The 17,742-nt window shown below is 39.0% G+C and overlaps 1 protein-coding gene across 1 annotated transcript in view; it reads left to right on the top strand.

Moving 5' to 3' along the window:
• The first annotated feature begins 1,806 nt into the window (after positions 1-1,806).
• The window catches only part of LOC135711270 (uncharacterized), a 213,065-nt gene continuing 197,129 nt past the window's right edge, over positions 1,807-17,742 (top strand). Inside the window, exon 1 of the mRNA XM_065234070.1 lies at positions 1,807-2,447. Coding sequence (XP_065090142.1) covers positions 2,371-2,447 — 77 coding nt within the window. The 5' untranslated portion in view covers positions 1,807-2,370. The remainder of the gene's footprint in view (positions 2,448-17,742) is intronic.

Genomic DNA, 17,742 nt, shown 5'->3' with positions numbered 1-17,742 from the left:
GTAGATCTGGGAAAAAAAAACGTGAAATGGCCAATCTGAACAGGCAGATTGCTTCCAGAATGGACTCACTCCGAAATGAAAGTTTCGGGCTTGTTTTCAAGGTCCTGAAAAATCATCCCAAACCTGTTCCACCTCTCAAAGTCGAAAATGATGACGATCGGCTTTTAATCACCCCACAGGAGAAAGCAAATGCGATCGGCCAGCATGTCGCTTCATCGCATTTGCTTGGCTCGACTATCCAAAGTCCGCTCGATGATCAGGTTGCGCAATGCGTTCAAAACCTAGATGCCTCCCCTTGTGTGGTGCCTCCGGTGGATATGATTACAGTACAACAGATTTGCTCAGCGCTGAAATGCACCAAGAACATGAAAAGCAAAACGAGAAATCTAGATAAAAATGATAAATAGCAGATTTTTAGCGATGGGCCCAAGCTTAACTCCATAAGCCAACATTCGAGCCATTTCCCCTAGTTTGATAAAGGAGGTTCTACGCCAAACACGAAAGGGAATGTTGTTTGCAGATGAGTGATTAACCAAAGAGAAAATCGATAAATAAAACGATCAATACAGATAGGACCTTTCGAAATGTTCATCTAGATTTGAACTCATCCGCAAAACTTAAGGTGATTCCTTGTAGAGTTCACAAATAGCCGCCACATAGGCTATACATACACTTCGATTTCATCTGAAAATGCAACTTCATGTATGCTGCAGTGCAGTAAACATGGAGTAACAATTTGAATGTTGCACGTGTCGTATAAGCTGATATTTGTGCACTTAAAGTTTCGAAGTGGTTCCTAAAATAAGGATGTCACAGCGATTCACCTTAAACAGAGAAGGTGACTTTTGCTAGAAGCAGCTCTCACTCAAGCTCACAGCAAAATGGCAACCCGGATCAGAGTGTTAGTGGATTTTTTTCGATGCATTCATATTTCCCATTTCCATTTAGATACTACCAGTGTTGCACTGCACAGTTGCTAGATGGGGTTTGGAAATAGGGACAGGGATCCATCTAGCTTATAGCTTATAGCTTTTAAAACTTTATTATAAAATCATAAAACATTAAAATGTTCAAACATCATGCTAGTTAATTTAATCGTGTTTTAGGAAACCAAGTTATTCAATAAAATTTCCATCCGTTATGAATGTCATAAACAGTAGTAATTCTCTGCCCACACAAAGTTTACCAAGAACCAAATCCTTTTCACGAGAGAGGAAAACTACCAAAAAAGTTCATTCCGTCCACTTTCGATCAAATAACTTGGCAATCAGAAGAAACGAAAACATCCCTCAAGAGAACGTGATAAACACTCAACGATGGAAAAGGTCAAAGAGCCGCCAGCAATAAGAAAAACTGTGTAGACGTTTCCTATCGTCCACCCACTTATCACACCTTCTGAACCGAAAAAAATAACGACCGTATAAACATTTGTGCGAATGTTTTTTTTTTATTCTCCACTTCATTCTACCGGAAAATATAAAGAAAACTCAGGAAATATCCTTGACGAAGAACTAATCACACCGCTCAGATCCACCAGCCAACAGCTCGGATAGGCAGCCAGGAAACGAATCAAAACGATTTTTCCTCCTTCTTTGTTCTATGAACATCCATACCACCGCCGGTTTCTGAATGTGTGTGAGTGTGCGTTCCACAGTGAATATGTGTTTGTTTATTATGACGCAAGACGAACATTTCCCAGCTCAGACACCCCCGCCCACAGCGCAATCAAAAGGAATCAAACAAATACCTACCCTAACCATCATCTTCTGTCTTTGTCTTTTCCATAGGAAAGCGATTTATTATGTGAGCAACTCCCTCCCTCGGATCCGGGGACAGCTTTAGGAAAAAAAAAATAACGTGCGGTGTAATCGCGGCGATTATATCGGTCGAGAAAATCTCCGCGTCTGGAAAGGAAAAGATGTGCGAAGAGTGATAAAAGATAAACGTTTAAATCCTCAAACATTTGAAAGAAGATAAAAAACGGCAGAGATATAACTTTCCATCACTGGGGTGTGATAAATAAAACCCCGGGCAATGGGAAGATTTATTCGATCTGATGCAAAAGGTCCTTCTGCATGGTGCTAGGTGAATACTAATAAATAGTAGCAAAGGGAAAGTGAAGTGTGTAAATCCGTGAAAACGCAACTGGAAGTGTCGGCGTCGGTTGGAGCTTGAGATCGTTAGTACAAATGAGCATCTCAAATGAGGGATGAACACTGTCACGGTTCAGTGAACAGATAATGAAAAGCATACCGGATGGGTGGGTGGATCGGAAAATTTCAGATTTGTGCGGTGTACACAGGTGTGTAATACGATTGTGATCTGCTACTAGCGTGGGTTGGGGCTACTACCAAGACAGGAACGAGGATTATGGCTGATCTTCAGGCAACGATAGAATTTGCCGTGGAGCTCTACAAGTTCTACAATGTGGACCTGTTCCAACGAGGGTGAGTAAATTTACAGTTGATTTGTATTTCTGAGAATTTTAGTTGTTTTAAAGTACCAGAACGAAATTTATTTTTTCAAAATGATCTTTCTCAGCAGTGTCACAATCGATTTTCATAAACCTGATTTTTTATTGAAGAGGAATAGGATCTAACTTTTAACGTAGGTAACGCTCCGGTAGACCCCTCCTGCGTTTGAGAGATACAAATATGTCTGTATTTTTCTGGTTTTTTTTTCCACAAGCATGAACAAATGCTTTTTGTTGTCTGACGACTTGGTTATCTGGTGCATTGAACAATATCAAATAGATGAAATATGAAATGTACGAATGAATGAAATGAAAGTACGAATGAATTTAATGTTTCTACAATGTCTGGCTACGTTATTATCGATTCCGGAAGTTATGGAATCCGGATCTATAAAACATAGTAATTCTTCTGGAAATCGTATCATGCATCATTTAAAATCATGTCAAATAGGTAGAATCAAACAAATGAAGACCATTTGAGGTGCATCCGGTGACATATGGCCAGTCAACATCGGTTCCAGGGTTCTGGAATTCCGTTCCTGAAGTTCCAATATAGGGTTTGTTGTAACATTATTAAGTTCAAAGTAGCTATATCATGGAGCATGTCAAATCATGCCAAACTATTTATTTATTTATTTATTTATTTATTTGTCGTCAATCAGTGTAGACCGTTTTACAATTGTTGTCTTAAGTGCTATTTTTACAATTTTGTCTTTGTTTATATTTTTATAATATGTCTTAAGAACAAGTTAAAACATTACTTCTAGTTGACGTTATGCGACGAATTAAAATATTGCTTTAATTTGGTTTTTGTCATTGTAAAGTCAATGTTATCGCAGTGCTTATTATATGTATCCATCATTTGGTTCAAGGGTCCAAATTTGGCATAATTCGTACGATGACGATTTGTAGCAAATATATTTCTATTTCGTAAATGCCTAGATGGTGTATATAAATTTAAGGATGACAATAGTTCTATTGAATCAATTCGATGTGATACGATATCGTTTACGAAAGAAATCATAGCAAATTCACGACGCTTTTTTAATGTTTGGATATTTATGAGCATACACCGAGCTGTGTAAGATGGCAGAGGAAATACAGTCCAACCTAACTTGCGGAGTGCATAAATGGGAGCCTTGAAGTGACATCAACGGGATTTGATATCTTTCCTTTGTATTTCACTATTTGATGACGGTCAGTTAAATATGATTCAAGCCACTTGAGGAGTGCGTAATGAATTCCCATTTTTTGAAGTTTAAAAAGAAGCATGGGTATGTCAATTCGATCAAACACTTTGCTGAAATCTGTATACAACACTTCTACATGGTTTCCGTTATCCATTGCATTCAAGGAATAATTAATTAATTCGAGCAAATTCGTAGTTGTTGAACGGCCTTTAAAGAAGCCATGCTGCATAGTAGTTATTCTGTTTTTAATTTGAAGAAAGAGTTTTTCATTTACAATCGCCTCGAAAAGTTTCGGAATGCAAGAGATAATAGCTATACCACGATAATTACGTATGTCGGATTTTTTACCCGATTTAAAGATAGGCACTAAAAACGAGTTTTTCCATATTATAGGAAAGTTTCCGGATTCCAGTGACATATTGAAAATCCAAAATAATGGAGCAGTAAGTTCAATTGCTAAAGTTTTCATAAAAACTGGCGGAACACCGTCAGGGCCAGGACCTTTAGATGCATCTAAATTGTTTAAACCCTTTAAGATATCATGAACCTTGATTTGACTTACGCTGATGTCACTTGAGAATTCTGGATATGATTCAAAATATTCACGGTCACGGTCCTCTTCTGAAAACGTAGTATATATTTCTTGGAAGAAATTTGCAAACAAATTGCATATATCATCCGAGTTCTCACCTATCCTATCGTCCAAATGCATCTTTGAGGGAAAATTATCAGATTTTAATTTTGTTTTCACATAATTGAAGAAGTTTCTAGGACAAGATTTTATTTCAAGTTCAGTTTTTAAATTATACTCCTCAAATGCCATATTCACGGCCAAATTTAACTGATCGCAAATGTCTAAATAGTATGCCAAAGTTTCTTCACTATTATATTTTTTATAAAATTTGTGCGCTTTTTGCTTTCGATTTTTTAAATTTTTCAGTTCCCTGTTGTACCAAACTGGATGTTTTGCATGACTCTGACGTCTTCTTCTTTTAGTTGGCACTTCTTCAAGTATTATTTCAAGCAACACATTGTAGAATACGTCAACTGCACATTCAACATTTCCTGCAGTTCTTAATATTGCTTGCCAATCGACAATGTTCAATCTATTTCTAATGTTATCATAATTTGCTGAATTGTAATCAAAAATTTCATCAAATTCGCAGTCGTTGGTTCTTTAATTTATGTGAACGAATAGAGAATATTCTATTGCTGTGTGAAACATTTCATTTCTCCATATGGGACTTAACGATTCAGTCACACAGAAATCTTCATAAGTATTTGTTAATAAAAGGTCTAAATAACAATTTTGTTGATTTTTCACATGGTTAATTTGATTGAGTCCTAAATTTGCAATTTTGTCAAAAATGAAATGGAGTGTTTCATTTTCCCCAACGACTGGAAGTAAGATGCTTTCATTGTCCATATCAGAAATAAAGTCAACATTGCGTTGGTTAAAGTCCCCATATATATGAACTTTTACTTCAGGGGGTAAACTAGACAAAATTTCTTCCGCTTTTCCAAAAAACTTATCATACGTGTCCTTATGAGCATTGTTTGGAGGAAAGTATACCAAAGCAAAGACATGTGTTTCGTCTGCTACTTGCACTTTTACCCATACATGTTCGAATTCTTTAAATTTAGTAGCCATAATAATTTCTGAATTCAATTGGGTCGAAATCGCTATTAATAAACTGAAAATAGGGTCTCTGATATATCCGATGACATCTGGCCACATTGACATCGGTTCTGGAGGTCCCAAAATCCAGTGCTATAGGCTATCGTAATATTCGAGACAAATGAATTATGCTGCAGGTCAAATCACAGCAGTTTAATAAATGAGGTCAATGAAGACTGTTTGAGGTGACATTAGTCCACATTGGCATCGGTTCCAGGGCTCCAGAATTCGATTTCGTTTTTTTTTTTTTTTTTTTTTTTTTAACTCTTTATTTGTTCCAAATTCAAAATAAATTACATTTCATTTTTAACCTAGGTGCTCCAGTTACTGCAGTAACGTACCAGCCTTAATTGTTATGATATATATCTAAGTGTTTTTACATTGTTCATGTCTTGGCAACTAAGTATTTTAAACAGGTTTTTTAACCTGCATGTCAGTATAACAATTGATATCTTAAAACTAAAAACTAAAACTAAATCTTATCTAAGTATAAAGGGAATTAATCGTTGCAATTGAGGATTGCAACGATTTTTGTCTGAAATTATTCATTATTTTGTTGGACATTAGTTCTAAAGTCTCAACATTCGAAATTCTATGTACCTCGGTAGTACTGTACCAGGGAGGCAACTTCAAAATCATTTTCAGAACTTTGTTCTGAATCCTTTGAAGTGCTTTTTTCCTGGTAGTGCAACAACTAGACCATATTGGCACAGCGTGAAGCATGGCCGGTCTAAAAACTTGTTTAAATATTAGAAGTTTATTCGTCAGGCAAAGTTTGGATTTCCTGTTTATAAGAGGATACAAACATTTAATATATTTGTTACATTTGGCTTGAATGCCCTCAATGTGATCTTTAAAAGTTAATTTTTGGTCAAGTATTAATCCAAGATATTTCACTTGGTTTGACCAGGAAATTGGAACTCCGTTCATAGTGACTATGTGACTACTACTAGGTTTCAAAAACGAAGCTCTAGGCTTGTGTGGAAATATTATAAGTTGAGTTTTGGAAGCGTTGGGAGAAATCTTCCATTTTTGTAAATAAGAAGAGAAAATATCTAAACTTTTCTGCAGTCTGCTGCAAATAACACGAAGACTTTTTCCTTTAGCGGAAATGCCTGTGTCATCAGCGAACAAAGATTTGTGGCAACCCTGAGGCAAATCAGGGAGGTCCGAAGTGAAAATGTTATACAATATAGGCCCAAGAATGCAACCCTGAGGAACTCCTGCTCTAACAGGTAGTCGATTAGATTTGGAATTTTGATAATTTACCTGCAGAGTTCTGTCAGTTAAATAATTTTGAACTAATTTCATAATATAAAGTGGAAAATTAAACTTTTTCAATTTAGCAATCAAACCTTCATGCCAAACACTGTCGAATGCTTTTTCTATGTCTAGAAGAGCAACTCCAGTTGAGTGGCCTTCCGATTTGTTTGAACGAATTAAATTGGTAACTCTTAAGAGTTGATGAGCAGTTGAATGCCCATGGCGAAATCCAAACTGCTCATCTGCAAAAATTGAGTTCGTATTGATGTGAAGCATCATTCTATTTAAAATTATCTTTTCAAAAAGTTTACTTATTGAAGAAAGCAAACTTATTGGGCGGTAGCTAGAAGCTTCAGCTGGATTTTTATCCGGCTTCAAAATTGGAACAACTTTTGCATTTTTCCATTTATCAGGAAAGTATGCCAAATGGAAACATCTGTTAAATAATTTTACCAAGAAAGACAAGGTACTCTCTGGGAGTTTTTTGATGAGGATATAGAAAATTCCATCATCACCTGGAGCTTTCATATTTTGAAACTTTTTAGTTATAGACCTTACTTCGTCCAAATCAGTCCCCCAGGAATCATCAAAAATATTTTCCCGAGAGAAAATATTCAGAAAATCCCGAGCAACCTGATTCTCAATAGGACTAGTAAGACCCAAACTGAAATTATGGGAACTCTCGAATTGCTTAGCAAGTTTCTGAGCTTTTTCCAAATTTGTGATCAAAATTTTACCACCTTCTTTAAGCGCTGGAATATGCTTTTGAGGTTTTTTCAAAATTTTTGTGAGTTTCCAAAAGGGTTTGGAACTCGGGTCTAATTTAGAAATATTATTTTCAAAAGTTTTGTTCCTCAGGGCAGAGAATCGCTTTTTAATTTGTTTTTGCAAATCCCGCCAGATAACCTTCATGGCAGGATCGCGTGTTCTTTGATATTGTCTCCTACGAACATTTTTAAGACGGATCAAGAGCTGAAGATCGTCGTCTATTATAATTGAATCGAATTTAACCTCGCATTTTGGTACTGAGGCAGCTCTTGCTTCAACTATAGAAGTAGTCAGAGATTCAAGAGCATAATTAATTTCATCTTTGGTTTGCAAAGGAATGTTTGGATCGAAGTTATATTCCATAAATGTTCGATATTGCTCCCAATCAGCTCTATGGTAATTGAAAGTAGAGCTGTTGGGATTACAAATTATTTCTTGGGATATTTCAAAAGTTACTGGAAGGTGATCAGAACCGAAGTCAGCATGGGTAACCAGTTGGCTACAAAGTTGACATGAATCAGTTAAGACCAAATCAATAGTGGAGGGATTTCTTGCAGAAGAAAAGCATGTTGGGCTGTTTGGATATTGAATAGTGTAATAACCTGCAGAACAATCATCAAACAGAATATTACCATTGGAATTGCTTTGAGCATTATTCCATGAGCGGTGTTTTGCATTAAAATCACCAATAATGAAGAATTTAGACCTATGACGGGTAAGTTTCTGGAGGTCACCCTTGAGAAAATTCTTTTGCTGGCCTACGCATTGGAATGGCAAATAGGCAGCTATAAACGTAAGTTGTCCAAATTTTGTTTCAACAGAAACTCCCAAAGTTTCAAAAACTTTGGTTTCAAATGAAGAAAGAATTTTATGTTTGATTCGTCTATGAATAACGATGGCAACGCCACCACAGGGTCCATCAAGACGATCATTTCTATAAATCAAGTAATTTGCGTCCTTCTTAACCTTATGGTCAGGTTTAAGGAACGTTTCAGTTATAACGGCAATATGCACGTTATGAACTCGCAAAAAGTTAAATAGCTCGTCTTCATTATCTTTAAGAGATCGAGCATTCCAATTTACAATATTTAATGCTTTAAAATCCATTACTGAATTTTAAAGTCATGACAATATTATTTGCAAATTTTACTCCAGTTTGAATAGCATCAAACATGGAGTTAGATTTAAGCATATCAGAAATCATGTCAATTAATGATTTCTGTAAAAATTCCATTTTAGGGGCAGTAATGCTTCCTAAATCAAAATTGTCAAAATTTCCGTTAGAATTACTTTGGTTAGTATTTTGATTTCTACCCGCTGCAATAGCAGCATAGGTAGCTCCATTAACTCGCTGAACATTGTTAGCAGCGAGGGGAGTAGGTACAGATGAAACATTTGAAGCAGGGGAGATATTTGTACCTACGGGTACGAATGTAGAATTTGTTCCTCGCTGACCGTTGTTAACAGCAGAGGAATTTGTACCTGGTCGGAAACGTGGAGCGTTTCTTACCTGTCGGTTAGAACGAGATTGTAGGATCGCTTTGCGAGTCTTACATTCCCAAAAATTGGATTTGTGGTTTTCACCACAATTTGAACATTTAAATTTCTTAGGATCTTCCTTCACAGGACAGTCGTCCTTTGCGTGAGAGGAATCACCACAATTCATGCATTTAGCTGGCATGTAGCAATTTTTAGTTCCGTGACCCCATCCCTGGCATTTACGGCACTGGGTGAGGTTTTGGAAATTTCCTCCAGTCTTCCTGAAGTGTTCCCACTTCACTCGGACATGGAGCATAAGGCTAGCTTTTTCTAAGGCCTTAAGGTTGTTTAGTTCACTAGACTTGAAGTGAACTAAATAAAAATCATTAGAAATCCCGTTGCGCGAATCGCCAGGACGGGATTTCATTTTCATTTTGATTACTTGGAGTGGCACAACTCCAAGTAATTTTGCCAGTTCATCTTTGATCTGATCCAGGGATTCACCACTGGGCAGTCCTTTCATGACAACCTTGAACACACGTTCAGTTTTGGTGTCGTAAGTAAAAAATTTGTGCTTCTTCTCAGTAAGATACTTGAGAAGACATTTAAACCCGTCCAAGGTTTCAGCCAATACACGGCATTCACCCCGACGTCCAATTTGTAGTGAAAACTCAACTTTCACGAAATTCAAAAGTTCCATGCGAAGAGCATGGAAATCGGAAGTGGTTATTACAATAGGGGGAATCTTTTCCTTCTTGGCATTAAGCCGGGAAAGTTTACTAGAATTTTTCTTGGATGATGGATCATTCTCATCATCCGTGAGCAAATCAAATTGATTACTCAAATTAATTTCTTCAGAAGGGGGGTCAAGAGTTTGCCCCTTTCTTTTGCGTTTAGGCGCCATGGCGGCAGTAAATTTTTATCCAAATCGACTTCCAAGCAGATTACTATAAGAATCTGAAGGATCGAAGAGGAATTTTCCAAATCGATATCCAAGAAGGATTACCTCGGGTAGGGTCCAAACAAGGATCGAAGAGGAATAAAGTTGAACAAGGTAGAAATTTTTTACAGGTTGAGCACTGAAAAGTGCTGTTTAAATTTGTTGTAGCTTTAGGTAGTAGTAACACTTCCTTAAGCAAAAAGCAAATAGATCCGCACGGCAAGAGAGCACGATGCGGACTGAATTCGATTTCGTGAATCCCGGGATACGGTACGGTAGGCTATAATTATATTGGAGAAAACCATATCATGTGGCACTTCAAATCATAATAAGGGTTGATGCATATATTAGGTCACGCTCTGTCTAAGATTTTGTGACAAGCAATGCATTAGGTATAGGAAAAACGTCACGATAGGGGGGAAGGGGTAATTTTTTGCTCGATTTAGCGTGACATAATTAATGCATGGGCCCTAAAATGTGAATATTGTGTCAACGAAAACAGATCGAAATGCATCCTACGACATATGACCACATTGGCATCGGTTCCAGAGGTCCCAGAATCTGGTTCTATAGACCATCGTATTATGCGGGGCAAAATAGTCATCGTAATATGCGGGGCAAAAAAATCAGTTTATCGTGTATCCGATGACAAATGGCCATCCTGGGGTCCCGGAATCTGTTCCTTTAGGCCATGGTAAAATTTGAAGTAAAATAATAAAACAGCAAGTCAAATCATGCAAGCACAAATGCGATATTGAAAATGCAGACTATTCGAGGTTATTCTTTTGACATATCCTTTTGACATCAATTCCTGGGTCTCGGAATCTGGTTATATAGGCAATATATTCGAGGCAAAATAATCATGACGCTTATCAAATCATGAAATATATGGTCAAGGAAGACTATCTGAGGTGATTCCTTTGACATCTGGCCACATCGGCATCGCTTCTAACTACATTTACATACAAAAAACATAAAATTACATCAAAATGATCAGATGAGGTCAATGAAGATACATAATTTTAAATGTACCCATTGTCATATGATTATATTGGCATGGGTCTAGGGAGTTCCGCAATCCTGAAATATGGGTGGCATGGTGGTACGGACCACTTCTCAGAGGATCCCAAAAACACGATGTAGCCGATGGGTTCTGGGAATCCAAGAATCAATGCCAATGTGGCCAGATGATACCGGATGAATCTCGAGCTGTTGTCTTCCTTACCTTATCTTACCAATCAAGCTAAGGCCTTGTTGTCCTCTGCTGTCCGAAGAAGTCGTCTCCACTCTACTCAATCCATGGTCACACTTCGCCAGCCACGTAGTCTGCGAAGGGTCCGCAGGTCGCCTTCTACTTGGTCGATCCACCTTGCCCGCTGCGCGCTTCTTCTTCTTGTTCCTCTTGGGTCTCTTTCTAGAACCATTTTCACTGGGTCGTTCTCGGCATTCTTACGACGTGCCCAGCCCACCATCGTCGCCCAATTTTTGCAATGTGGACGATGGATGGTTTTCTCAGCAGCTGGTGCAATTCATGGTTCATTCGCCTCCTCCACGTTCCATCATCCATCTGCACTCCACCGTAGATGGTACGCAACACCTTCCGTTCGAAAACACCAAGGGCGCGTTGGTCCTCCACGAGCATAGTCCAAGTCTCGTGGCCGTTGAGGACCAACGGTCTAATCAACGTCTTGTAAACGGTCAACTTTGTGCGGCGGCGAATTTTATTCGGCCGGAGCGTTCACCGGAGTCCAAAGTAGGCACGATTCCCTGCCATAATGCGTCTTTGAATTTCACTGCTGGTATCATTTTCGGCGGTCACCAGTGAGCTCAAATACACGAACTCATCGACCACCTCGATTTCGTCACTGTCAATCTGAACTCGGGGTGGGAGGCTAACCTCCCTAGAACCTCTTCCTTTCATGTATTTTGTCTTTGATGCGTTGATGACAAGTTCAATCCGCCTAGCTTCAGCCTTCAGTCTGATGTACGTTTCCACCGTCGTCTCAAAGTTCCGTGCCATGATGTCGATGTCATCGGCGAAGCCAAGGAGCTGGATGGACTTCCTGAATATCGTGCCCAGAGTTACATTTTCCTGGTGTGTACAAAAATGTGCTGCTGAGACTCTCAACAAACCGCCCTCCGTCGAAAACAACATGTGACGAACGAGAAAGAGACACACGAGAATAAGATACGAGCGAGAAACAAATGCGATACCCAAAAATCCTGGCGTGCGCGAGTCTCGCGCTGATCTCATGTGTCTCATCTCATGTGCTACGATTAATGCTAGAACTGCAGAGCTCGAAGTTCTGGAAGGTGTAGGTAAGCGAAATACAGGCTGTTGAAACTTGGTTGCTTTGACGGACATTTCATTTGCGTTTGCACAACCCATTCCTATTTTAGAGGAAAGGTAGCATATATTTGCAGTGCTTAAATTCTTGAAATCCTCTAATAGCAAAAGCCATTAATTTGCTGGTCAATTAGAATATTCTTTGTTTATTTTTTCCGGTTTAACACTTAACTTCACTTGCATGACTAACATCTTTTGACACGTTATTTTCAAAATATAGAATGGACAAAAATTCTACAAAAAGTGTACGGGGATTTGACCGTTGCAAGACGTTCACACATTTTCAACGTAATTTAACCATTCATCGACAACACAACTGGTATACATTGTTAAATGGGATTCAAAATACGAATAGATTATATCGGAATGCTACGAATGCAGCAATGTTATGATGATTCAATGGGTGAAAGATTTTTTTGCAGAACATTTTTTTCTTGGCTTTGTTACCATTACTTTAAAAATGTTCAGATTTTTTTTAATGTGCCTCATGTGATCGAGCATTCAGATAAATTCTATAACAGAAGCGGTGACCCACTGGGTGATGGCGCGGTCTTTGCTAAATAGCTGCAGCAAAATAGTAACATGAGCGGGCATCGTTGGCTTTAACTCAGATGAACGTGTAGACCAGTGCAGTGATATATTTACCATTCCAATTATTAATATCACCAAGTCTACCGAACTTCTGTTCCGTTCCTTCAAATCGCTTTCTGGTTGGCACGCTACGATCTAGGTGGGTTCTACTGACCATTGATCTGCGGGTTTCGACGGCATCGTTTTCGCGTCGATGTCCGTAATCGCTAAGAAGAAATAACCTTTTCGGTTAGATAACGGGGTGAACTTGCCTTTGTATACCAACAGTGTCAGAAGGAAGCGCCTGAGTATCGGCACCAATTCCACAAAGTGACCACCAAGCGCCACCATCTCGCTACAACAAACCAGAAAGTGGTACAGCCATTGCTACAACCTGCAACAGATCAACCAATCAAATCACCATGTTGCCACCATGTTGCCAGAGTTTATGGTTTAAATTTGGAAAATACCGTGTTGAAAGTTGATCTATCCATTTGAAAAATTCAAAAACTTAAGCACATTCTTAAGTCATCCTTTTTTAGCAACTCGCTAAATCAGATCAGAAGAACATCAGTAAATGCTGATCTTTTAAAACTTCCTGGCTGTCTAGGGAGCATATCTGAAAGAATATCCTGTTACTTATGCAACGTTTCCTGAACATCTACAAAGTTTCCTTATGTTTTAGAAAATGTACTCAAATTTCAAAGTACCTTGAAATTAAACGATGGTCCAAAATCTTCATCTTCAGGAAGTTCATTGAGATTTTTAAGATCTCTGACAAACTGCTATGAAGTTCTCTAAGCTGAGACGAAGATCCCTGAAGTCTTCTATCTTTACGAAATTCCCTGAACTTTTTCAAAATGCCCTGTACTTCTATGAAGTTATACGCAGTTCCTCGAATTATTACGCGGTCCACAAAACTTCATCAAAGCTTGCTTCACGTCTACGTTTCTCGTTGATTTTCCGCAAAGTTCGACGCATGAAATTTCCTGAATTTGTGCGGAATTCTCTGAACTATTTTTAGTCCATGCGGTTTCATCAAAGCTCTGAAGTTATAAAAAAGGTCCCTGAATAATAAAGAGGTTCCCTGCCATTAAACAATAAACTTCTACGAAGATACCTAAACTTGTATAAAGTTCCCACTTCTACGAAGTTTTCTGAACTTTTCCATGATCTCAGAACTTCAAATAGTTTCACTAAATTTAGCTCATGATTCATCTGACATATGTAGGTCGTAATGCATAAAACAAAATCCATCAATAATAATACCAAAGAAACATTCAAAATCAGGACAGTGTTCTAGTAAAAACAATTAACATTAGAGTCAAACGAAGCATAAGTGCTACTAATCACATTAGCGACAGTATGAATAGCCTCATTCAGCCCATACTGTCAATTACGAGCTGCGAGGTGTATGAAGTATCGTTGTCTTATAACTTTTTCAGGTACGTAGAAGAAGAGTTACCGAAGCAGTTCGATGAAACTCTACGAAGTTCAATGAAGTTCGGTGAGCTTTTACAAAGTTAGCTGAACTTAAAAAAAATTTGCACTTCAAGAAAGTTTCCGGAACTTTTAAAAAGTTCACTGTAGTGTACCACGAAGTTTCTTGAAAAACTACAAAATTCCTTGCAACTCGGATAGCACTTCGTACCCTGGTGTAGTGGCTGTAGGTGCATTTTCAGACAGCACCAGCAAATCAACAGAGGAAGTGGTAGAGGTACTGCATGAAGAGGTGGTGATAATCGACGTACCCTCAGGAGGCCGATAAAGCATGCAAAAACGAACATCAGCATCCTCGGCAGAAAGGGTTTGTGGATCTGTCGAGATTCGATGCGTTGCAAGCACAAAAAAATATATAAAATCGATTTAGATCTCCATTGTAATATTTGTTTAGTCCTTCGGCTCCGAAGAGCTTTCAAAGATATTGAGCCTACTAAATAAACATTTTGCAAAACATGGTTTTCGATTCAGATACAGACCGTTGAGTGTAACAAATATGTTGGATTCATCCCAAAATTTACAATCCAGTTTTCTTATTTCTCATCATATTTTCAGGTTGACTACTACTTGGGACGAACACACCATGCTTTTTGTCTAAATATATTTGAACAGTTCTCAAATTTAAGTACATGTTTGAATTAACTAGTGATGTCGGCTACAGCTTGAAAGGCTGATAATACTGATGGATGAAGTCAAACGAATCAATTTCAACAACGAAGTTTTTTTAATGAGCCCTCCGAACTATTGGTTCTCTGCTAGATGCAAAATACCTATCAATTTTATTCACCAAGATCAATCGGATCCAAATCAGGCTGATCAATATCCAAAAAATTTGAGCTAATTTGGTGGCGAACTGATTCTGCACTGGCTCTTTGAAGTTTATATGGGAATTACTATAAGAAAAGTGTATTTTTTGTCCTCATCGTTCTAGCCCTGCACCATAATGATTTGCGGAAAAGTTGTCCATCAGAGCCCCCCCCCCCCTCTCTTGCGTGAAAATTTCCCAGCTACAACTTTGTTGAAAACCACTTTTTAGTTGAATGTAAAGAAAATTTGTTACTAATTAATTTCCAAGTTGATAACTTGCTGGTAGGATTAATCGGCTGTTTTCAGGACAACACTGCATCTTGCCCTTATGACATAATAAAGGGCGAACACGAAATTATTGCGACACCGAAAATGTCATGCCAATTTTCTTGTAATGTTTAGAATCAAACCAAAATTTTAGGGTAGTTTTATACATATATTTACTTCAAAAATCAAAAGAAAAGTTAATCGATGGAGCCTTGAGTGTAAAATTGAACGCATTTTCGCTTGATGCCCTCCATCAAAGTCTTTACAGTGTCATCCGGTACCAGTTTCTCAGTTTTTTTTTTCCATTTTCTTAACACGTCCTTCTTGTCTTTGACTGTCTTCTTGCTCTTCCGAAGTTCCCGCTTCATTATTGCCCAGTACTGCTCCACCAGGCGCAGCTCCGGACAGTTTGGCGGATTCATGTCCTTTGGAACAAAATGGACAGAATTGGCCTCATACCACTCCAGGACACTTTTAGAATAGTGGCATGATGCCAAATAGCGGAGCTTCGTCGTGCTGCTGCAAGAACGGCAAAAGGCGCTTCTCGAGGCACTCAGATTTGTAGATCTCGCCATTTACTGTGCCCTTAGTCACGAAAGGCTCACTCCTCAGTCCGCAAGAGCAGATGGCCTGCCAAATGAGATATTTGGAGGCGAACTTCGACATTTTCTTCTTCTTAAATTTGTCGTCCACATTGAACTTGCTCTTGCCGGTGAAAAACACCAACCCCGGAATTTGCTTAAAATCGGCTTTTATATACGTTTCGTCGTCCATCACACAGCAGCCATATTTTGTCAGCATCTTCTCGTAGAGCTTCAGTGCCCGAGTTTTAGCCGTCGATTGTTGCCGCTCATCGCGGTTTGGGAAGTTCTGTACCTTGTATGTATGTGGTCCAGCTCTCTTCTTTGCATTCTGGACGTAGCTCTGCGACATGCCGATCTTTTTAGCCAAATCACGGCTTGAGACGTTGGGATTTGCTTTAATCATCCGCTTCACCTTTCCCTCCGTCTTTTTGTTCTCCGGTCCCGGTTTTCTTCCAGCTCCTTTGCCGTGGTCCAACGTCAACCGCTCCTGGAACCGCTTCAACACTCTGGAGACGGTTGAATGGTGAATGTTCAACATTTTTCCCAACTGCCGGTGCGACAGGTCAGGAAATTCCAGGTGTTTGGAAGGAATTTGTTCTCTCAACTCGCGTTGGTTCACCTCCATTTTCGTTGAATCGAAAAACACGACTTCGAGTTTGACAGCATGTACACAATACACATCAATGAGAAAGTGTGCAAAATTTGGTTGATTTTTACCCAATGGTAAAAAGTTATGCCCTGTTGAATGTGTCGCAATAATTTCGTGTTCGCCCTTTAGCGTCGATTTTTTGTCCTATTATTCCAATGTTGTCTGCTGAGTAGTAAATGAACCATGTCAGAAGAACATCATCTTCCTAATCAATTAATAACTAATCATCCTAACGTTCAATTTTTCAATTCCCACATAAACTTCAAAGGGCCAAGTGCAGTATGAGTTCGCATCCTAATGAGAACAAATTTTGTGAGAATGATCAGAAGCTGATTTGAAATCGTTTGAACTTGGTGGAGCTAAATCAATATTTTGAACCATGAAAATTCCATGCGCATGGATTGGTAACAAATAACCCCGCCGGTAATTGGTTCGCAATCGTTTAACTCATCTTCCGCTTGAAATACTTCTATAAAACCACAATCTTTCAACCCTCAAAAACTGAATACCAACTGATTGAAATCAATCAGTTGTACCAGCAACACGAGAATGTGATTGGACTACAACAGTTCTCTGCTGTTTTTTTTTATCACCAACCAGCCACTTTTAGCATACACGCAGGACGTAGGTACGCTGCCGATCTCCCTGGAGCTCGCCGAGCTAAGCTCATGAGACACAGCACATGTGACACGAATGAGGCACGTAGGAATAAAAAAGAGACGCGAAATAATTCGTCTCGAAATGTACCAGGCACCTACGATCTGATTGAAAGCGTGTCTCTATCACGCGGGATGCATGCACGTGTACATACATTAACTCTGATAGTGCCACTCGTGTCTATCCCAGCTCTTCTGATCACACCTTCTAACGCGATGTTGAATAGCAGACACGAAAGTCCATCACCTTGCCCTTCGAGATTCAAAGGGACTCGAGAGTGTCCCCGATACTCGAACAACGCACATCACTCGATCCATCGTCGCCTTGACCAATCGCGTCAGTTTGTCCGGAAATCCGTACTCGTGCATAATCTGCCATAGCTGATCTCGATCGATTGTGTCGTATGCGGATTTGAAATCGATGAACAAATGATGTGTGGGCACGTTGTATTCGCGGCATTTCTGCAGAACCTGCCGAATCACGAAAATTTGGTCCGTGGTAGCGCGGGCACCCATGAATCCCACCTGGTATTGCCCCACGAACTCTCTTGCAAATGGTGACAGACGGCGG

This window comes from Ochlerotatus camptorhynchus, unplaced genomic scaffold (genome assembly GCF_037179485.1).
Source record: "Ochlerotatus camptorhynchus isolate MF236.1 unplaced genomic scaffold, CSIRO-AGI_Acam_v1.1 ptg000429l, whole genome shotgun sequence".
Classification (NCBI taxonomy): Eukaryota; Metazoa; Arthropoda; class Insecta; order Diptera; family Culicidae; genus Ochlerotatus; species Ochlerotatus camptorhynchus.
This window is presented reverse-complemented; position numbering and strand designations above follow the sequence as displayed.